This window comes from Triticum urartu, chromosome 7A (genome assembly GCF_056163025.1).
Source record: "Triticum urartu cultivar PI428250 chromosome 7A, HENAU_Tu73, whole genome shotgun sequence".
NCBI lineage: Eukaryota > Viridiplantae > Streptophyta > Magnoliopsida > Poales > Poaceae > Triticum > Triticum urartu.
Window position 1 is genome coordinate 145,908,832 of NC_141879.1, and position 23,077 is coordinate 145,931,908.

The window sequence follows — 23,077 nt, forward strand, 5'->3', positions numbered from 1 at the left end:
ACCTGGGGATTATTTGCAACATCTCGAACATTTTTGTTTCATTGTTTGATTAAATAAGAATTTGACTTACATTTTTATCAAATGGTAATTTGGCTTAGTCAAACTGGATGACATGGCATCATTAATGTGAGGTCACTGTAGAATGACACTAGGGGTGATACAAGGAGGATATGTTCTCCTACATGGATGGGGTCGAGCAGGAGGAGAAGGAGCCGGAGCCCTCCTACTCGGATGCAGAGTGGCTATTTTGAGGCGTGACTGATCACTATCCGTGGGCGCGCCCGGTCACGTACACGGCATTTGAGGGGCCGGATTTGCAAAGTCCGACTGTAGATGCTCTTAGAGCAAGTACAATAAGGTGACATAAACATGCTATAAGGACTAAAATATTATAGTTTTGCTTAGTTGGAGGTGAGAGATGAGAAGAGAGGAGAGAGATCGGCTATAAGTTAGTAGCCAGCTGCAGCACGAATCCAAAACACTTTGTAAGATTGTACGGTGGGCTACATTTTTATAAGGGAACCGCTACGCGTCAGCCGGCGGATGTGTTAGAATCATCCGCCGCCCGGAGAGCCGTTGGATTAGCCACCTAACAGCCGTCGGATGCATCCACCGCTCGCAACTGACCAGGTCGTTATTTCCTGCAACAGCCGCTCTGTTTCAGAAACAGAATCCCCTATTCACCGTCCACCAGGCACAGCTCCGCCCTAGCGCGGTGGCACTCGCCACCACCGCAAAAAATTGCTGTCGCCGGCGTGCGGGGGCACCTAGTCCTTTAGCATGAAATTCCTGCAATAACATGGCGCACCACATTGCGCGGCAGATGCTGGGATCCGACGCAGATCGAGCTCATCGGGGGCCGCCTCTTGGAGAACAGCCGCGGCCGTCGTTCTCAGCTCCGACCGCGGCCGCGGGGCTTCCTCCGCGAGCTGGAGTATCATCCTGATTCACCAACCCTCCGGTTGTGTTTCCTGAAACAACTTCTACCAGATCAAATCAGGGCAGCTGGGTGAGTTTCCTGACTCTGAAAAAACATGAACACTTGTGTGTCTCTGAAACTCATTGAAAACCTATGTATCAGAAACATAGCTAGAATTTCCTATTTGTTTCATGTGTGTGGCAGCTAGAAATTCAAATTTGTTTCGTGTGTGTGAGTCTCTGAAAAAACATGAACACTTATGTGTCTCTGACTCTGAAAAAACATGAACACTTGTGTGTCTCTGAAACTCATGGAAAACCCTATGTATCAAAAACATAGGTAGGATTTTCTATTTGTTTTATGTGTGTGGCAGCTAGAAATTCAAATTTGTTTCATGTGTGTGAGTGGAACCAAGGCAAATACCAAGCACACATGTGTGCTTGCTCTATCTCTGCAAAACATGATCCTCTCTGTTAGTTGATATTTATCAACCTATGATACGATTTTGAATGTGTGTGCTTATGTGAGAAAAGGCCATTGACTGAAAATTTGTGTGTAAATGAAGCTGAAAAACCGTTGATAAATGTATCTGTGTACCTGAATTTCTGAAACAACAAATATAACTGTTGATACAAACTATAGGAAAATAATACTTTCAACCAAGACCTCTCTATTTACATGAAAAAACATGTGCCTTATTTCAGGGAGCTGGTGCTGAAGGGGAAGAGAGCTATGTCCAAGAGAACTTTTCTGTCGATAATCATGAAGATTCAGAGGGATTGTTGCATGCTGATGATGTGATGCAAGATGATTCAGATGATGGAGATGTTTCATCACAACCACTATCGCCCTATGTTGGCATGGTGTTTGACACATTTGAGGATGCCCAGAAATTCTACAATGACTATGCCTTCAACTTGGGATTCGGCACACATATATCTTCTACAAAGTACAGCCAAAAGAGAGGACAGAAGCAAGAGGATGCAATAATGATCAAGAGGGTCTTTGGGTGTGTGCACGCTAGAAAGCCCGATAAACCGGAAACAAGTAGCACCTCAGAGAGCATTGCAACAGACACAAGCAACTCCAGCAGGCGCCCTGGTGCTGAAATGGATGTGACAAGAACGCGTCAGAAAAACAAGATTCTCCATCATGATTGTAAGGCACACATGATTATTGGGATTAGGGAGGGGAGATTGACAGTCACTTGCTTTGTTGCAGAGCATACACATCCACTGATGCAACAACCAGGGCGTGTTAGATACTAACGCTCGCACCGCAAAATACCTGCTGAAGATTACAAACTCTTGTTGACGTTGCATGATATTAACCTGTCAAATTCAGATTGCATGAGTTTCCTTGGTAGGATACATGGAGGTGGCCCTAGGATACTGCCGTACGTGAAGAGGGATGTTGCGAATGAACGTGCAAAGCTTCGGGAAGCGATAACACAACAGGACATGGATATGACAGTGAAGTACTTTGAGAGGAGGAAGGCCGAGAATCCAGAGTTTTTCTTTGCGAAGCAAAAAGATCCTGCAACGAACTCTGTCACTGCATTGTTTTGGGTTGAAGGGAGGACAAGGGCGCTGTACCTGAAATATAAAGATTGCGTGTTCTTTGACACAACTTTCTGCACTAACAGATACAACATGCCCTTTGGTCCTATAGTTGGTATCAACAACCACCTCCAAACCATTTCACTCGGGTGTGCTTTGTTGCCGGATGAGACTATTGAAACGTTCAAGTGGGTCTTTGAGCAATGGATGGTTGCAATGGACAATGAGCATCCAAAGAACATAATGACTGACCAGGACCAAGCAATGGCAACAACTATAGAGCAGGTGCTCCCAAATACTTGCCATAGGTGTTGCAAGTTTCATGTGTTTGGCAACACGCGTTCTAAGTTGGGGAGGCTGCTTAGAGATGAGGCGTTTGCAGATGTGTTTTACACTTGTATCAACAACTCTGAAACGGTTGAAGAATTTGAGGAAACATGGCAGCACATGTTGGAGTGTTTCGAAGTTGCTGAAAACAAACACTTGAAGAACATGTGGCGAACAAGACATACGTGGGCTCCAACGTACTTCAAGAACAATTTCTTCCCGTTCACAAGCACGACAGGCAGGTCCGAGGGGCTGAACTCATATTTCAAGACAATGATTCGTCCAGTTGATTCTGTATGGAGGTTTGTGCAACAGTATGAACTGTGTCAGGAAACTGTACTTGATCGCGAGGACAATGCTGGGTTCACTGGTGAAACGACGGCTCCTCCACTATACTCTCGGTAGGCCAGCTTCACTATACCAAAGCAAAAAATCCAAAAAAATGTTTTTTCATGATTTGTTTTGAGAATTTTGCTTCCTTTTGTGAAGTTGCAGATACAATATTGAGCGCCAAGCTGCTGATTACTACACACACAATGTCTTTGGCAAGTTCCAGAAACAAGTGACTGCGTCTACGGGCTACATTATCAACCAAGACGCTGAGTACCAAGGGCGAGGCCTCATGTCAATCTAACATCAAGCTTATATGCGAACCCAAAGCTCTTCTCTGTGCGTGTTATGATGGATGAAGGGGTGTTCCAATGTAGTTGCCACTACTTTGAGATGAATGGCTTGGTTTGCGCCCACATAATAAGGGTGATAGTGCACCTCAATGTGCAAGTTATTCCACAACAATACTTGTTGGAAAGGTGGTCTGAAGCAGCAACAACAAGCATGGCCAGAACTGGGCGATTGCTGGAATTTGGGCACCCCTCGACAAACACGCTCAAATACAACTCCTTGTGCCGAAGGTTGACATGGCTCGCCTCTGATGCATGTTGCAATGATGATGCATACAAGATATTAGATGAAGCAATAAAAGTTCTTGAGCCTGCTATAGCAGCGGCGAAAAGAGGGGTACTGCCAGAACAACAAGCAACGCAGCGCAGTGAACCCCCAACGCAACCTGCTGCTGCAACGGGAGCGTTGAGTGATGGCCTACCACAGCCTCAAAGCACAGAGATGCTACGAAACCCAACTCATGTCCCAAAGAAAGGCCGGCCAACTGAAAGAGAGAAGAGGAAGAAGACTCTGGTGGAGCAGCTAGATGATAAGCAGAAGAAGAAGTCAAAACAAGAAGAGAAGAAGCCAATGCCAGCAGTGATGAAGCTATGTACCTAGGGTAGGGGCATGGACCTGTCCAAACTGACCTACCCAAGGACATCTCCAAAAGAAATCATCTTTCAATCGACTTGGAGGTGTTCCACTCGACAGACTCGAAGATACTCGACCAAGAAGCAACCACTCGACCAAGACCAAGCCACTCGACGGTCAGGAGACCTAAAGGCACTCCGCATGCTAACGGTCGGTTATTAAGTAGCTTTTATGGTCATCATAGCACTTTATTACTAGCGTTACCAGTAACGCCCTGCCTTAATGTACATTGAACCCTTTGTAACATGGGCTGGCTGGGGTCCTGGCGCACTCTATATAAGCCACCCCCTCCTCCGAGACAAGGGTTCGCACCCCTGTAATTCATACACGCATAATCTAGTCGACCGCCTCCGGGCTCCGAGATGTAGGGCTATTACTTCCTCCGAGAAGGGCCTGAACTCGTAAACCTTGCATGCTTACAACTTCTCCATAGCTAAGATCTTGCCTCTCCATACTTACCCCCCTACACTACTGTCAGACTTAGAACCACGACAGTTGGCGCCCACCGTGGGGCGGGTGTTTTAGCGTTTTGTTGGAGGAGTTGCGATCTTTTCCGACCCGAATCATCATGGTTTTCGGAGGAGTTTTGGTGGAGGGCCGCGAGATCCGTCTCGGCGTGCTCACGTTCATCGCCGACGACTCCGCTTGGCTTCAGGAGGCTCCGCTCGACGTGGACGCACTCCTTGTCCGCGGGGAAACGCACTTTAGCGCGTGCGTCCGCGGCGTTCTCCTGCGGCAACCGTCGACCTCCTACCGGTCGGCTCCTGTGTTGTCCTCCCTCCCTGTTTCCCGCCAGCGCAAGCGCTCCGGTTGGTCGAGACTTCAGCGGTGGGTGAGACACGCGGTGGCACGCCAGTCGGCCACCCCTCAAGTCGCGGCAATCGAGCCCGATGAATCCCTCTACGGCCTGTTCGACCTGTCGACTGGCTCCGCAGAGACCGCATCCGAGTGCGACAGCAGCGATCCGACGGCGGAGGTTTTGATGGTCGATGGACCGCCCAGTCCTCCCGGTTTTCCCCACACCGACGGAGGTGCGGGTGGAGGCGACCCGTCGCGTCCCCATGAGGAATATCTTCCCGAGCCTCTCACGTCGCTGTAGAGAGAAGAACTTCACCGCCGGAACATGGATGCACTGCACACTCCTATCGTTGGAGAAACCCCCAAGGCTCGTGCCTTGGAAGACGCGCGCCTGGCAAACTTGGTCGAGCGCACTCGACTGGAGAACCTCTAGCGAGCACTCGACGAGCGTGCGCGACAACGGGTTCCCGAATCTAGTCGACGTCGGCTCTTCCCGCCCCCGCAGGTATATCGAACTCCGATTCAGAATTTAGCAGCTACAGCCCGTATAGCAGAGTCGATTCAGCCTTCCGAGTCGGAGGCTGGCAGAGGATTGCTGCAGATCAGAGCGTTACTCTGGGCAGCAGGAGACCAGAATTCCGCTGTTTCTCAGTCGCGGAACAAGATTCACAGCAAATCCGTTGCCGCGGACACAGTCCAATTGGCTCATAGCCCAAGATCGCCCCCAAGGCGTGAAGGACGTGGGGACTGGCGTAATCAGTATGGGAACCGTGAGCAATATGATCACCGATTCGATTGTGATGATCGACGTCGAGTGTCCACCCCTCCCCCGAGGAGCGGGTCGTATGCGCCTCGACAACAGGATGACAGGCGCCCTCGTAGTGTTGGGCGAAGGATTCCAGTCGACTCCAGGGAGCCAGGCTTTGATGCGAGATCCATTCTTATTCAAGGTTTGGTTGATAGGAACAGAGCTCACCGGGAAGGTCACGACAGAGATGCACCTGCCAGCAGCAGAGCACATGTTTCGGGGCCAGAGTGCTTTAGTAGAGCCATCAGGGCCGCTGTGATTCCTCCCAACTTCAGGTTGGCGACTAGAGTCAGCAAGTTCACTGGCGAGTCCAAGCCTGATACTTGGCTTGAAGACTACCGAGTGGCCGTCCAGATTGGCGGCGGCAATGATGAAGTGGCCATGAAACACCTGCCTCTCATGTTGGAGGGCTCGGCCAGAGCATGGCTGAACCAGTTAGCACCCAGCAGCATTTACACTTGGGAAGATCTCGCCCGAGCGTTTGTCACCACATTTGAAGGAACATGCAAGAGGCCGGCAGGGCTGACGGAACTGCGGTCTTGCATGCAGAAGCCGAATGAAACCTTGAGGGATTGCATTCAGAGATGGATCACGTTGCATCACACGATAGAGAATGTGCCTAACCACCAAGCAGTCTGTGCCTTCAAAGAAGGCGTCAAGTACAGAGAACTGAATCTAAAATTCGGTCAGACCGGAGATATGTCTCTGAACCGGATGATGGAGATTGCCACCAAGTACGCTAATGGTGAAGATGAGGATCGACTCAGGAGTGGCAAGCTCAAATCAGTCGCCCAAGAAACCGGAGGAAATCCCAATCGGAAACAGAAGCGGAAAGCCGAGCCGGCTGCTCCTGGGGAAGCCTTAGCTATAACCCAAGGAAAGTTTAAAGGGAAACCTAAAGGACCTTGGAACCCCAAGAAAGTTAAAGACCAGGATGGAAATGATGTGTTGGATTTTCCATGTCTCGTCCACACCAAGAAAGATGAAGAGGGTAATTTCATTTACCCGAAACATACCACTCGACAGTGTCGACTCTTGATCCAGCAGTTCCAGGGCAAGCAGCCCAAAGATAAGGAAAAGGAGTCGGACAAAATTGAGGACAAGGAAGATAGTGACAACGGATACCCTCAGGTCAATTCCACTCTGATGATTTTTGCTGATGTTGAAAGCAAAAGTTGACTGAAAGTTATCAACCGAGAGGTGAATATGGTCGCTCCGGCGACACCCAGTTATCTGAAGTGGTCTCAGACTGCCATAACATTCGACCGGTCCGATCACCCAACGCACATCGCCACCCCTGGGAGGCAAGCTTTGGTGGTCGACCCAGTTGTTGAAGGCACTCGACTGACCAAAGTCCTGATGGATGGTGGCAGTGGTTTGAACATATTATATGCTGAGACGTTGAAAGGGATGGGCATTCCAATGTCCAGACTCAGTGCCAGCAACATGAGTTTCCATGGAGTCATTCTTGGGAAGAAGGCTGAATCACTCGGCCAGATTGCTCTTGATGTGGTTTTCGGTGATTCCAAGAATTACCGCAAAGAAAAGTTGACATTTGAAGTTGTAGACTTCCAGAGTGCCTACCACGCTATTTTGGGCAGGCCGGCTTATGCACGCTTCATGGCCCGACCATGTTATGTGTATCTCAAATTGAAGATGCCTGGCCCCAAAGGTGTGATCACTATTACGGGCAATCGGAAGAAAGCGGAAGAATGTTTTCAGAAAGGTTCGAAGATCGCCGATGCTCAGATGGCAGTGGTGGAGTTGCAGGAATACCAAAAGACTGCAGACCCGAGTGATTTGTTGCGAGCCAAGAAGCCCGCTACAGAATCAGCTTTTCAGTCGACTGGCGATACGAAGACAGCTCACATCCACCGACCGACCCTAGCGCTGCTCCAACTCATATCTCGACAACACTCGACTCCAAATAGGAAGAAGCGCTCATCCAGTTCCTCCGTGAGAACTGGGACATTTTCGCATGGAAGCCTTCTGACATGCTGGGTGTTCCCAGGGAGCTGGCTGAGCACCGCCTAAGAGTCGACTCAAAAGTAAAACCTGTCAAGGAACATCTCCTACGGTCCGCCGTCCAGAAGAGAAAGGCCATTGGCGAGGAGGTGGCTCGGCTCTTAGCAGCGGAGTTCATCTGAGAAATCTACCACTCTGAGTGGCTCGCCAACGTTGTTATGGTCCCCAAGAAGGACAAGTCACTTCGCATGTGCATTAACTTTAAACATATCAATCGGGCCTGCCCAAAAGATCATTTTCCTCTCCCCCGCATCAATCAGATAGTCGACTCGACTGCGGGATGTGAGCGACTGTCTTTTTTAGACGCCTATTCCGGGTACCATCAGATCCGTCTGTATGGACCTGACGAGATCAAAACAGCCTTCATCACTCCATTCGGGTGCTTCTGTTATGTTACCATGCCGTTTGGCCTCAAGAATGCCGGAGCCACATTCATGAGGATGATTCAGAAGTGTTTGCTCACCCAAATCAGTCGGAATGTGGAGGCGTACATGGATGATATTGTGGTCAAGTCACGGAAGGGTTCCGACCTGCTGATTGACCTTGCTGAAACCTTTGACAACCTCAAGAGGTATGATATCAAGCTTAATCCATCAAAGTGCACATTCGGAGTTCCTGGCGGAAAATTACTCGATTTTCTCGTTTTCGAACGGGGAATCGGTGCCAATCCAGAAAAAGTCGGTACTATACTCCGAATGAAAAGTCTTGTGCGAGTGCACGACGTCCAGAAGCTTACTGGTTGCTTGGCCGCCCTAAGTCGATTCATATCTCGTCTCGGTGAAAAGGCATTGCCTCTTTACCGATTGATGAAGAAGTCCGACAAGTTCGAGTGGACTCCTGAAGCTGATGCAGCGTTTGCAGAGCTCAAAGCTCTGCTCTCCATCCAGCCGGTGCTTGCTGCCCCAATCAGCAAGGAGCCTTTGCTGCTTTACATTGCAGCCACAGGACAAGTCGTCAGTACGGTACTTACGGTCGAGCGGGAAGAAGAAGGAAAAACCTTCAAAGTTCATCGCCCAGTATATTATATTTCTGAAGTCTTGACCCCATCGAAGCAAAGATATCCTCATTATCAGAAGCTTGTATATGGGATTTATATGACCACAAAGAAAGTTGCTCACTACTTCTCTGATCATTCCATTACAGTCGTCAGCGACGCTCCATTGTCAAAGATCCTGCATAACATGGATGCAACTGGTCGAGTGGCAAAATGGGCGATTGAACTCCTTCCTCTAGATATCAAGTTTGAGGCAAAGAAAGCTATCAAGTCCCAGGCAATCGCAGATTTCGTCGCCGAGTGGATTGAACAGCAACTGCCGACTCAGGTTCACTCGGAGCATTGGACCATGTTCTTCGACGGCTCCAAGATGCTGAATGGTTCCGGTGCCGGAGTGGTGTTGGTCTCCCCCAGAGGAGATAAACTCAGATATGTTCTTCAAATCCACTTTGATTCCTCCAATAACGAGGCAGAATACAAAGCACTTTTATATGGGTTGCGCATGGCCATTTCACTCGGCGTCCGTCGCCTCATGGTCTATGGTGACTCAGATTTGGTGGTTAATCAGGTGATGAAGGAATGGGACGTCAGAAGTCCAGCCATGACTGGTTATTGCAATGCAGTGAGAAAGCTGGAGAAGAAATTCGAAGGGTTAGAGCTTCATCACATACCCCGACTGAAAAATCAAGCAGCTGATGATCTGGCAAAAATAGGTTCCAAAAGAGAAGCCATTCCCAGCAATGTGTTTTTGGAACACATCCACACACCATCAGTTCAGGAGGATCCCTTCACTGAAGAGGCCCCGCAGTCAAAAAGTGCCACGGATCCGACTGAAGTTGAAATTCCAGCTGTGGTCGACCTGATCATGGAAGTCTTGGTCATCACTCCCGTCTGGACAGTACCGTACATCACGTACATCCTAAGGAAAGAACTCCCAGAGGACGAAGAAGAGGCTCGACAGATCATCCGTCGATCCAAGGCCTTTACAGTCATAAAGGGACAGTTATATAGAGAAAGCGCGACTGGGGTCAGCCAGAAGTGTATTACACCAGAAGAAGGTCAGATGATCCTTGATGATATCCACTCGGGGACCTGTGGTCATCATGCGTCCTCTCAGACCATTGTGGCTAAAGCATACCGAGCGGGATTCTACTGGCCAAGAGCCAATGAAATGGCAAAAGAGATAGTCGACAAATGTGAAGGATGTCAGTATTACTCCAATATGTCGCACAAGCCCGCGTCAGCCCTGAAAACCATTCCACTCGTCTGGCCCTTCGCTGTTTGGGGGCTGGACATGGTTGGACCACTGAGAACGGGTAGGATCGGCTTCACTCATGTATTGGTAGCAGTCGACAAGTTCACCAAATGGATTGAAGCCAAGCCTATCAAGAATCTTGATGCTTGCACTGCTATCAGTTTCATCAGAGAGTTGATATTCAGATATGGAGTTCCGCACAGCATCATCACTGACAATGGGTCAAACTTCGATTCCGGCAAATTCAGGGCCTTTTGCGCCTCTCAGGGCACTCGGGTCGACTATGCTTTGGTCGCTCACCCCCAGTCGAATGGGCAAGCAGAAAGGGCAAACGGCCTAATTCTCAAAGGACTGAAACCCCGATTGATGCGCGATCTCAAGCACGCAGTAGGTGCATGGGTCGACGAGCTTCCATCAGTCCTTTGGGGATTGAGGACAACCCCAAACCGATCGACCGGAAGAACCCCATTCTTTCTGGTCTACGGAGCCGAGGCAGTCTTGCCGAGTGACCTCCTTCACAACTCTCCCCGAGTCGAGCTCTACTCTGAAGATGAAGCAGAACAAGCCCGGCAGGACGCAGTCGACCTCCTGGAAGAAGAAAGAGAAATGGCCATGATCCGATCGACCATCTATCAGCAAGACTTGCGTCGATACCATGCCAGAAACGTGAAGAGTCGAGCCTTCCAAGAAGGAGACTTAGTCCTCCGAGTGGATCAGCAGAAACCACACAAACTCGCTCCTACTTGGGAAGGCCCCTTCATAGTCACCAGAGTCCTCCACAATGGAGCATACCACCTCTACAATGTCGATCGCCAGATTGATGAGCCATGAGCCTGGAATGCGGAGCTCCTCCGCCCCTTTTATACTTGAATTCTCACTCGGATGAGATGTAATAAGAAAAATTCCTGTAGTTTATTTATCAAAGACAAGAGCGTTATAATTTTCCCAGTGATTATTATTGTTTTTGTTTGCGTGAGAAATCCCCCAGTGGGTGGCTTAGCTGCGAATCCGCTTCACCTAAGTTTGTAAAAATAATTTCCTACCGAGTGGCGAGCCAGCCTCCTACTCAGGGGCTTAGCTGTGAATCTGTTTCGCCTAAGTATTTAAAAAATCCTACCGAGTGGAGAGCAACCCTCCCACTCGGGGGCTTAGCTGCAGTCCAGTACTCGCCTAAGATTCTCTCACTTGGAGACTTAGTTGTAGTCCGGCACTCGCCTAAGTTTGAAAAAATCCTACCGAGTGGAGAGCAATCCTCCCACTCGGGGGCTTAGCTGCAGTCCAGTACTCGCCTAAGTTCTCTCACTTGGAGACTTAGCTGCAGTCCGGCACTCACCTAAGTTTGAAAAAATCCTACCGAGTGGAGAGCAATCCTCCCACTCGGGGGCTTAGCTGCAGTACAATACTCGCCTAAGTTCTCTCACTTGGAGACTTAGCTGCAGTCCGGCACTCGCCTAAGTTTGAAAAAATCCTACCGAGTGGAGAGCAATCCTCCCACTCGGGGGCTTAGCTGCAGTCCAGTACTCGCCTAAGTTCTCTCACTTGGAGACTTAGCTGCAGTCCGGCACTCGCCTAAGTTTGAAAAAATCCTACCGAGTGGAGAGCAATCCTCCCACTCGGGGGCTTAGCTGTAGTCCAGTACTCGCCTAAGATTCTCTCACTTGGAGACTTAGCTGCAGTCCGGCACTTGCCTAAGTTGGGAAAAATCCTACCGAGTGGAGAGCAATCCTCCCACTCGGGGGCTTAACTATTGTCCAGTACTCGCCTAAGTTCTCTCACTTGGAGACTTAGCTGCAGTCCGGTACTCGCCTAAGTTTGAAAAAATCCTACCGAGTGGAGAGCAATCCTCCCACTCGGGGGCTTAGCTGCAGTCCAGTACTCGCCTAAGTTCTCTCACTTGGAGACTTAGCTGCAGTCCGGCACTCGCCTAAGTTTGAAAAAATCCTACCGAGTGGAGAGCAATCCTCCCACTCGGGGGCTTAGCTGCGGTCCAGTACTCGCCAAAGATTCTCTCACTTGGAGACTTAGCTGCAGTCCGGCACTCGCCTAAGTTTGAACAAATCCGACCGAGTGGAGAGCAATCCTCCCACTCGGGGGCTTAACTGCAGTCCAGTACTCGCCTAAGTTCTCTCACTGGGAGACTTAGCTGCAGTCCGGCACTCGCCTAAGTTTGAAAAAATACTGCCGAGTGGAGAGCAATCCTCCCACTCGGGGGCTTAGCTGCAGTCCAGTACTCACCTAAGTTCTCTCGCTTGGAGACTTAGCTGCAGTCCGGCACTCGCCTAAGTTTGAAAAAATCCTACCGAGTGGAGAGCAATCCTCCCACTCGGGGTCTTAGCTGCAGTCCAGTACTCGCCTAAGTATATGAAAATCCTACCGAGTGGTGAGCCAGCCTCCCACTTGGAGGCTTAGCTGTAGTCCAGTACTCGCCTAAGTATGAAACACATCTGAATCCTCAAGGACAACGAGGTGCAGGTCGACTGCCACCTTCTCCGTGAGAGCTTCGCCACAAATACAATGTGCGCTCCATCCTGCTCTGCAGTAACGAGGTGCAGGTCGACTGCCACCTTTTCCTTGAGAGCTTCGCCACAAATACAATGTGTGCTCCCTCCCGCTCTGCAGTAACAAGATGCAGGTCGACTACCACCTTCTCCTTCGGAGCTGCGCCACAAATACAAAAGTTGTCTTGAATGAAGAACGATTCCCACTCGACGGGGGATTCATGAAGATATTTAACGATAAACCAAGTCCAGATAAACCCTAAAGGTTCCGGACCACAGATCGAAGTGCTCGGGCTTTCAGCCCGAAAGAGTTTAACGGTTACAAAAACCACTCAGCATCCCGAGGCAAATTTAAGGTGAGGCATAAAAGTTTGTTCACTCCGCGGGAGGAGGACTAGCAGGCTCGACGAACTCGTCTAGGTCGACATCGTCGGCGATCCGAGTGGCTGCAGCGATGAAAGTCTCCATAAAAGATCGGAAGTCATGCTTCTGGGTGTTGGCGACCTTGATTGCCGCTAGCTTATCTTGACGCACCTCCTTGCAATGGATGCGAACCAGAGACAGGGCCACATCAGCTCCACACCGGGTAGAAGATTTCTTCCACTCCTGCACTCGATCAGGGATTTCGTTAAGTCGAGTCATCAGGGACTCGAGATCATTCTGGGGCGTGGTATCTGGCCAAAGTGCCGGGTCGATCCACGACATGGCGACCTTCAGTCGAGCCAAGTAGTCCACGACACCGTCGATGCGGGATTCCAGTCGAAGCAGATTCATGGCAGTTTCATCTTTTACAGGAGAATTGATTGGGTCCAAACCTGGCTCAATCCGCCCAGTCTCCTCCTCGAAGTTCTGGCAAAACTCTGCATTCACGATCCAAGGATAAGTCAATTTCGTACACTGAGTCGACATAAAAAAATCAGTCGGAACAAAATGTGCACCTTCAAGCTTGATGAACAACTTCTTGGCAAGGATCCTCAGATAGCTCTCCAGATCATCCCTCCTGCGAGCAATGCTTTCCATCTTCTCGCCCAGGATGAGATTCTCCTTCTTCCAGTGCGAGCACTCCTTGTTGGCGTCATTCATAGCAGATTTCAGCCTGGTATTCTCTTCTTCCAACTGGCCGACCGAAGCCAGTTTCTGTTCAGCTAGAGCGGTTCTGTCATCAGCCTCCTTTCGAGCAGCATCCAAATCCTGATCCTTCTTCGCCAGAGCTTCTCTCAGTTTTTCTACAAAGAAATGATGCCTGATTCACAAAGAGTAGAAGGGTACTCAAGCCTAAGACAGACCAGTCGACAAATTCGTTTTACCAGTGGCGTCGTCCTTGACCCTTTGCAGCTCTGTCTTGGCCAGCTCCAAGTCAAGGTTTAGTTGGATCTGCTGTTTCTCCAAGTCAGCAAAGCGAGCTCCAAGATCACAAGATTTCTGAAATCAAAGGGAGAAGTTATTTTTATAGCGAAAAACAACAAAGTCAATAAGTACTAAGGCTACGGTCGACTGCCCGTAGTCCACCATAGCCTCGGGGACTACACCCAGTGGGTGCACTTTGCGTGCCCCCACCGGTTCTGATCCCACTCGATCGGCCCGCCGGAGTCGAGTGCAGGGAGTAAAAAAAAGAAGAGAGAAAGAACTCAGACGACAGTCGACTGCCAGCAGTCGACCGCGGTCTCGGGGACTACACCCAGTGGGTGCACTTGGCGTGCCCCCACCGGTTCTGACCCCACTCGACCAGACCGAGTGGAAGAGACAAACTATCAGTTCGGTTTACACTCGACAAAATACAAAGACTACAGTCGACTGCCCGTAGTCCACCATAGTCTCGGGGACTACACCCAGTGGGTGCACTCAGCGTGCCCCCACTAATTCAAAGTTCAATCAACGCACCCAGTGGGTGTACTAACGCAAAGATTTTCGGAGCAAAGATTTTCGGAAAGAGTCTTCAGATATCATATCCTAACAGAACAAGCGGCGACCAACTAACCTGAACGTTGCTTTGGAGAGCCGAGTTGGCGTCGTAGGCAGCTTGACTGGCGTCCCGCACCATCTTCATCTTCTCCATCATGACGCCCGCCTGGCGTATAGCTTCCCTGGCAGCATTCACTTCGTCTTCTGGGACATGATGGGTCGCAAAAACTGAAGGTGGGTCGACAGGGGCCTGAGCAGTCGATGAAGAAGGCAAGGCACTCGACAGTGGCACGACGAAGGTAACAAAACCCCGATTGGCGTCGCCAGTGTCCTGAACGACTGGTTCCGCCCTCGGCGTCGACTGTAGCGCCTCGCTTGTAGGAGCTTGCCTATTCTTCCTCGTCAAAGACCTCTCGGGCTCTTCATCATCATCGGGGAGGTCAATAATGTTGGGAGCTGTGCAAAGTTCAATTGCCAAAATCACGTCACCCAATGATGCACATTGCAGTTGAATCGACCGAACAAAGACAGTATGGCAGAAATCATACCCAGATTAGAAGTGACCGCATCCTCCATCACCTCATCATCGTCCCTGTAAGCTGAGGTCCCGGAAGTGGTAGCGCTAACGGTTCCAAAGTACGTCCAGTTAAAACAAGAAAAACAAACAGCACGGAGCATCGAGTGAATACAAAGAGAGACACTCACGCGGAAGCGACGGGGATATCAATCTTGATCTTCGGCAACGCCTTCCGAGTCTTCGGCTCTGCAACTTTGGGGTGCTTTGGCGCCTTCTCACTCGGGGTTGGTGAAGAGATCCGAGGATGCTTCGAAGACTGACCAGCCTGAGCAGTTGCCTTTTCGCGGGCACTCGGTCGTTCTTGGTCAAGCTTGGATCGCCTCTCCCTGCGAGGGGGCGACTCGACTTCTTCTCCATCGCTTGAGTCGTCACTTCCTCCATCCCCTTCACCGTCAGAAGTCCACTCGCCACTGTTGCCGCCACTCGCCTTGCCTTCCAGAGCTTGCTCTTGCTCTCCGTTGGGCATTGAATACATTTCAATAATGGCCTGAAAGAAAGCAGGGAGAACAAAGTCAGTCGATGCAGTATAGGCAGCTGCGCGAGTGAATTCAGATTACAAGCAAAAACTCAGAATCAGACCTTCTCTGGCACATGAGACTGGTCGAATGGGGGAACTCTCCTGGCTCCCCTGGGGTTATCCTTGTTTCCGGTAATGCCCGACAGCCACTTCTCCAGTGTGTCGTCATCGACCTCCTCTGGGTGAAGCCGAGTGGAGTCTTCAAGACCCGAATACATCCACATCGGATGGTCTCGGGCTTGAAGAGGCTGGATGCGCCGCTGAAGGAAGACCTCCAAGAGATCCATACCGGTGACCCCGTCACGGATAAGCTGGACCACTCGCTCGACCAGCACCCTCACCTGCGCTTCCTCCTCCGGGAGCACCTTCAAAGGGGATGGTTTCCTCACTCAGTCCATGGTAAAGGGAGGGAGGCCAGTCGACTGCCCTGGCGTCGACTGGTCTTTACAGTAAAACCAGGTCGACTGCCATCCGCGAACTGAGTCGGGAAGAATCATGGCCGGAAAGGAGCTTTTCCCTCTCATCTGGATACCAAGACCCCCACACATCTGGATCACTTGAGTCCTCTCGTCACTCGGATTAGCCTTTTTCACTGTCTGGGAGCGACAAGTGAAAATATGCTTGAAAAGACCCCAGTGAGGCCGGCAACCCAGGAAATTCTCACACAAAGAAATGAAAGCGGCGAGATAAACGATTGTGTTGGGAGTAAAATGGTGGAGTTGTGCCCCAAAGAAGTTCAGAAATCCTTGAAAGAAAGGGTGAGGAGGTAAGGAAAATCCACGATCGACGTGGGTGGCAAGAAGAACGCGCTCACCCTCCCGGGGTTGTGGCTCGGATTCCTTCCCCGGAAGCCGCGCCGAGTCATAGGGGATCAGCCCTCCCTCGGCCAGGTCGTTGAGGTATTCTTGGGTGAGCTTCGAGTGGATCCAGTCGCCCTGGATCCAGCCCTTCGGCAGGCCGGTTCACGAGGAGGATCCGCCCCGACTGGTTGCCTTCCCCTTCGACCTCGTCGTCGCCTTCTTTGCCCGCTCCAGAGCCGCCGTCTTCTCCTTCCCCATCGTCGCCGGCGAGACGCGTACGGAACGGTGGCGCGAGGGCGAGAGCGAGCGCAGCGGAGGAGCGTGAAGAGGAGAAGAGATAATGGGGACGCACTGTTCGGGAGACCCCGGTCCAACGCCTTATATGAGGCCGCTTCCGAGTGGCTGACTGGTAGGCCCGGGCGGTTCTGTCAAATCTCGTAACAATCACGCGCGCGATACGTGGCGAAAAAGGTGGCGCGGGGATCGAGGCGGCTCCGCTCTATCCCATCCAATTACTGCGGCCTCCCCCGTCCCGTGCGCTTCCCAAAATTCGGATCCCACGAAATCTGCGGGCAGCGGAACAACTTGTCAGACCAAAGATCTCCTCTGCACCGTCACTCGGAGCCTTTCAAGTAAAGAAACTCACTCGACAAAAACCTAAGAATGGATCAAGGCGACTGGAAAGGAAGTCGCTGCCATCGCTCAGGTTCATTGATCCGAAACAAGAAATGCTCACGGCATGAAAAATGAGTCGGAGAAGTGCTCAATCCCTTTCCCACTCAAACCTCGATCCATTCGGGGGCTAATGATGAAGCTATGTGAAGGAAATATGCCCTAGAGGCAATAATAAAGTTATTATTTATTTCCTTATATCATGATAAATGTTTATTATTCATGCAAGAATTGTATTAACTGGAAACATAATACATGTGTGAATACATAGACAAACAGAGTGTCACTAGTATGCCTCTACTTGACTAGCTCGTTAATCAAAGATGGTTATGTTTCCTAACCATGGACAAAGAGTTGTTATTTGATTAACGGGATCACATCATTAGTTGAATGATCTGATTGACATGACCCATTCCATTAGCTTAGCACCCGATCGTTTAGTATGTTGCTATTGCTTTCTTCATGACTTATACATGTTCCTATGACTATGAGATTATGCAACTCCCGTTTGCCGGAGGAACACTTTGTGTGCTACCAAACGTCACAACGTAACTGGGTGATTATAAAGGAGCTCTACAGGTGTCTCCAAAGGTACATGTTGGGTTGGCGTATTTCGAGATTAGGATTTGTCACTCCGATTGTCGGAGAGGTATCTCTGGGCCCTCTCGGTAATGCACATCACTTAAGCCTTGCAAGCATTGCAACTAATGAGTTAGTTGCGGGATGATGTATTACAGAACAAGTAAAGAGACTTGCCGGTAACGAGATTGAACTACGTATTGGATACCGACGATCGAATCTCGGGCAAGTAACATACCGATGACAAAGGGAACAACGTATGTTGTTATGCGGTCTGACCGATAAAGATCTTCGTAGAATATGTAGGAGCCAATATGGGCATCCATGTCCCGCTATTGGTTATTGACCGGAGACGTGTCTCGGTCATGTCTACATTGTTCTCGAACCCGTAGGGTCCGCACGCTTAAGGTTACGATGACAGTTATATTATGAGTTTATGCATTTTGATGTACCGAAGGTTGTTCGGAGTCCCGGATGTGATCACGGACATGACGAGGAGTCTCGAAATGGTCGAGACATAAAGATTGATATATTGGAAGCCTATGTTTGGATATCGGAAGTGTTCCGGGTGAAATTGAGATTTTACCGGAGTACCGGGAGGTTACCGGAACCCCCCGGGAGCTATATGGGCCTTAGTGGGCTTTAGTGGAAAAGAGAAGGGGCAGCCCAAGATGGTCCGCGCGCCTCCCCCCCTCCCCTAGTCCTATTAGGACAAGGAGAGGTGGCCGGCCCCCCTCTCTCTTTTCCCCCTCCGCGAATCCTATTCCAACTAGGATTTGGGGGGGGGGGATCCTACTCCCAGAGGGAGTAGGACTCTCCTGGCGCGCCCTCCTTGGCCAGCCAGCCTCCCCCCTTTAGTCCTTTATATACGGAGGTAGGGGCACCCCAAAGACACAAGTTGATCCACGTGATCTATTCCTTAGCCGTGTGCGGCGCCCCCAGCCACCATAGTCCTCGATAACATTGTAGCGGTGCTTAGGCGAAGCCCTGCAGCAGTAGTACATCAAGATCGTCACCACGCCGTCGTGCTGACGGAACTCTTCCCCGACACTTTGCTGGATCGGAGTCCGGGGATCGTCATCGAGCTGAACGTGTGCTAGAACTCGGAGGTGCCGTAGTTTCGGTGCTTGATCGGTCGGATCGTGGAGACGTACGACTACATCAACCAAATGCTTCCGTTGTCGATCTACCAAGGGTACGTAGATCATACTCTCCCCTCGTTGCTGTGCATCACCGTGATCTTGCGTGTGCGTAGGAAATTTTTTGAAATTACTACGAAACCCAACACTATGCACCTAGGGTAGGGGCATGGACCTGTCCAAACTGACCTACCCAAGGACATCTCCAAAAGAAATCATCTTTCAATCGACTTGGAGGTGTTCCACTCGACAGACTCGAAGATACTCGACCAAGAAGCAACCACTCGACCAAGACCAAGCCACTCGACAGTTAGGAGACCTAAAGGCACTCCGCATGCTAACGGTCGGTTATTAAGTAGCTTTTATGGTCATCATAGCACTTTATTACTAGCGTTACCAGTAACGCCCTGCCTTAATGTACATTGAACCCTTTGTAACATGGGCTGGCTGGGGTCCTGGCGCACTCTATATAAGCCACCCCCTCCTCTGAGACAAGGGTTCGCACCCCTATAATTCATACACGCATAATCTAGTCGACCGCCTCCGGGCTCCGAGATGTAGGGCTATTACTTCCTCCGAGAAGGGCCTGAACTCGTAAACCTTGCGTGCTTACAACTTCTCCATAGCTAAGATCTTGCCTCTCCATACTTACCCCCCTACACTACTGTCAGACTTAGAACCACAACAAGCAGTGAAGCCAAAATCTGAAAAAAGAAGTATTCGCTGCAAGTTCTGCAAAGAAGAAGGTCACAACGTGCAGACATATGGACCCCTAAAAGCTGCAACAGAGGCGGCAACAACACCGCCTACATGTCAATTCTGCTCCGAGGTGGGGCATACTGTACCAACTTGTGCATACTGGACATCCATGATGACAAATGATCCAAGAAATGCCCAAGCAATGCAACTCAGCCTCTAGGAAGAAAAAAATGAGAGAAAAGACTTGGGAAAGTTCTTGGTCCTGTTGAAGGATGTTTTGCATTTTCTTTTCAGACTCACTACATGTGCTTGAGCAAAAAACATACATAAATACTCTTTTTTGCAACCTTGATGATGTATTCAGGTTCTATTCCAATTTGAGACATACAAAAAGATAGCTCACATTTTTGTTACAAGATATGTTATGTGTGTCCTGGATTTGAGACATACAAGGTATCTCACACTTTGTGCCGTAGTTTTGAGGTCTTTGCCATATTTCCAGTAATGCTTTGTTTCGTGAATGTAACATTTGCATATACATGAATGTACCATTTGTTTCAAGTTGCGACATCATGTTTCCGGTGCTTGCAAAAAAAGCTATTGTATACATGGATGCTTCTACATGGCATGTGTTGTTATGGGTAGGACACCTTATTTCAGAAAACCAATAAAAAATGCAACATGGATAGTTCACATATCTGCATGGATAGTTCAGAAACACTAGTCATTTTCATTCATCTCTGCATCAGCATGATAGCACTCAAGTTCACATTGACAGCACAACATGGGTGATGCTCCAGTATTTCAAAATAAAAAAGTGGAAAAAAGGGACATGCCCCAGCATGATACATGCTCCAGCTTGGGTTCCACAAAAGATAAAGTAGATGGTTAACAGCATCTTGCTATTTCTAGTTACACAAAAAGGATGTAGCGCATACATTTGTCCACAAAAAAAGCAGTCTAAAACTATCTAGGAAACACTTTGCTCCGATTGACATCTTCTACGAGCTACTCAACAGTTTCTGAAACTCTTCGGCTGAGTTGAGTGTGTTTTGAGGGTGCTTAAAAAGCTTCGCTGCAACAAATGATCGGAATTTGAGCAACGACCTCGTGTCCTGGGCATACAACAAGGGAGCTTCGTAAGTTAGTTAGGAGAAAAATTGAAAAAACGTGATTACCATTAGAAAACTAGCAAAAATGGAAACAACAAGTGCTCCGAAAACAACAAGTTATTTAGCTAGTATTGTTGCATAGCAAAAAGGGAATACCACGCTGAATGGTCTCATCCCCCTGCCAGTTAGATTCTCCATGTATAGAATAACAAACAACCCACAATCAAACCTGCCAAAATAAAAAAGTCACAAAATACATATAAAATTTGCTCACTTGACAACAAAACATAAAAAAGTTGTGGATGGACACATGAAAAAAAAGGAAAATGGCCAGAGAACAATACGTTGTTGACTGTTGCGGGTACCCATTCGGGCTGAGTCGATCAAACTTGTCAAAGTCAAGGTTCCATGTGTTTTGTTCTCTGACCAAAGTCTTGAAGTTGGCTATCTACAAAATTTGATATTGCAAAAAGATGGATTACACAGTTGTATCTTCTATGATTGGTACCACAAACAACAAAATTTATATAGAGAAAAAATGAAAAAAAAGAGAAAGGAAAGAGGTGTAGCGTCCATATCAGATTGCAACATGGCTTCTCAAGGATGCTGACATAGTCAGGGTCATCACCCCTCGAGTCAAAGACGTTGAATTGTTTGTGCATCAAGTTTGCAACCACAACTGCCCAGTGTCCGTCCTTGACAATGGTGAAGAACAACTGCAAAAGTAAGAAACAAAAAATAACTTCAGAAAAATAGAGCATGTTGCGCTAGGATAGCTTTGATGAAAGAACAAAAAGTTTTTTACTTGATCAGATTTCATGATGTTGTTTCTTTCACAGGCCCTCTCAAGATCTTTGCTGCAAGAACGTGTCTGAAATGAGCTTGGGTCCACGGCAAGCTTGGACTAATGCAAAGAAGAAGGTATTGGTTAGAAAGATATGGAAGTTGTGGGCAGAAACTCTATTGTGAAAAATAAAAAATGCATAGTTGACTCACGGTTGTATGCGGTGAGAACGCAAACTTCCTAGGTTTGCTTTTGCTATACATTTTCTCGATGTTGAAGCTTTCAACATAAAGTGACATGACCTCATTGTTCAAATGTGCTCGCTTTTTTAGCCCGTTGCTGAAATGCTTGAAAGAAACATAAAACCCACCTATCCTAATGAATGGAGGTCTGCATGTTGCAAAAAAATAGTGGCTCGGTTAGTGGCAAACAACTGGATGGAACGAACAATTTATCAACACAAAAAAGGGCTAAAACACACTTACAAGGGCTCGCCTTCTGGAGGGTCCTTTATGTGGTAATTTGTGCAACAGTATTGCTTGTATATGGCATCATCGGAAGCATTAACTTTGATCTTCTTCATCCTCTTCAGCTTCGGTGCGTTTTCTGGCGATTTTGCAACTCTCTTGACCGTGGGCTTCTTCGCATCACGTTTTTCCCCGCTGCTCACTTCAATCACCACCTCCTCTCTTGTCTCAGCTACTCCTGCTTCTGCACCACAATTGAAAAAGAAAAAGAAAACAGAAACAAGATGAGAAAAAATAATGGTTTGGAACATGGAAGTGCTAAGTTTCTGTAAACAAAACAAAACATGGGTTGGAGCACAAAGTCGTTGGGGAGAGATGAGTGCAATAACTTGCAGGGCCTGTCGAAATTGGAGGACGTGTTGCGATGGGAGTCACATCGTAAACTGGCCCAGCTGAGGTAGCCGGAGATTCACCAAACAAAGGGCTCCTCATACGGATCGACAAGGAGTCCAAATCTGCAACAGAAGTTTTTACAGGGGATGTACGAACTTGAGGAAACTCCTGAAATAGTAGATCATCATCACTCCCCGGTTCAAACAATCCAAAAGAAGGTCCGTCTTCAAGCGTGCCTGGCCTCCTCGTCAGATTCACATGTGCGAAGCTTGGGCTGCGAGGAGGCTTAAATTTAGTGTTGTTTACCTTGCTGCCTGAGTCTTCTCCCCTGCCATTGCTCTGATCATTGTCGTTGTTTTGACCTACTTCCACTGCTGATTGCTTGGGCTGTTGCGGAGATGGTAGAGTGGCAGTGGCTGGTTGCTTGGGCTGTTGCGGAGATAGTACAGTGGCAGTGGCTGGTTGCTTGGGCTGTTGCGGAGATGGTACAATGGCAGTGGCTGGTTGCTTGGGCTGTTGCGGAGGCGGTACAGTGATAGGATGAATGTTGGGCTGCTCCGGATGCTTGGGCTGTTGCGCAAAAGGTTCAGTTGCAGTCCCATCAGACATGCCTGCAGCAGAAGACCCCCCTGGTACACTGAAAGTGATGCCTTCACCTTCGGCTCTCTATCCATGAATGCTGCACTCAGCTTTGTGTGCCTCAGACAACATTAGGCCCATTCGCTTGCAGTACATGTGTAGGATCGAAAGTATGTCTAGAGGGGGGTGATTAGACTACTTGACCAAATAAAAACTTAACCTTTTCCCAATTTTAGTTCTTGGCAGATTTTAGCTATTGTAGGACAAGTCAAGCAATCATCACACAATTCAAGCAAGCATGCAAAGAGTATATTGGCAGCAGAAAGTAAAGCATGCAACTTGCAAGAATGTAAAGGGAAG

The 23,077-nt window shown here is 48.9% G+C and overlaps 1 protein-coding gene and 1 pseudogene across 1 annotated transcript; one reads left to right on the forward strand and one right to left on the reverse strand.

The window, feature by feature from the left end:
- The first annotated feature begins 1,719 nt into the window (after positions 1-1,719).
- Positions 1,720-4,086, forward strand: LOC125538220 (protein FAR1-RELATED SEQUENCE 5-like; annotated as a pseudogene).
- A 16,297-nt stretch (positions 4,087-20,383) lies between these two features.
- On the reverse strand, positions 20,384-22,747 carry LOC147958646 (uncharacterized). The gene is made up of 8 exons (XM_087532233.1): positions 22,135-22,747; positions 21,764-21,989; positions 21,491-21,668; positions 21,300-21,398; positions 21,069-21,210; positions 20,839-20,938; positions 20,651-20,723; positions 20,384-20,497 (listed from the first exon to the last, which is right to left on the reverse strand). Exons 1-8 carry the CDS (start codon positions 22,745-22,747, stop codon positions 20,384-20,386), a joined length of 1,545 nt encoding a protein of 514 aa, XP_087388359.1.
- Between the last annotated feature and the right edge of the window lie 330 nt (positions 22,748-23,077).

What these genes read in the sequence shown, in the direction of transcription:
- LOC147958646 (XM_087532233.1), bottom strand. Translation starts at nt 22,747, where the DNA reads ATGTCTGATGGGACTGCAACTGAACCTTTTGCGCAACAGCCCAAGCAT. An exon ending in CGTTCTCACCGCATACAACC is followed by an intron (nt 21,399 to 21,490) that starts GTGAGTCAACTA and finishes TCTTTGCATTAG; the next exon opens with TCCAAGCTTGCCGTGGACCC. An exon ending in GGATGAGACCATTCAGCGTG is followed by an intron (nt 20,498 to 20,650) that starts GTATTCCCTTTT and finishes TTGTATGCCCAG; the next exon opens with GACACGAGGTCGTTGCTCAA.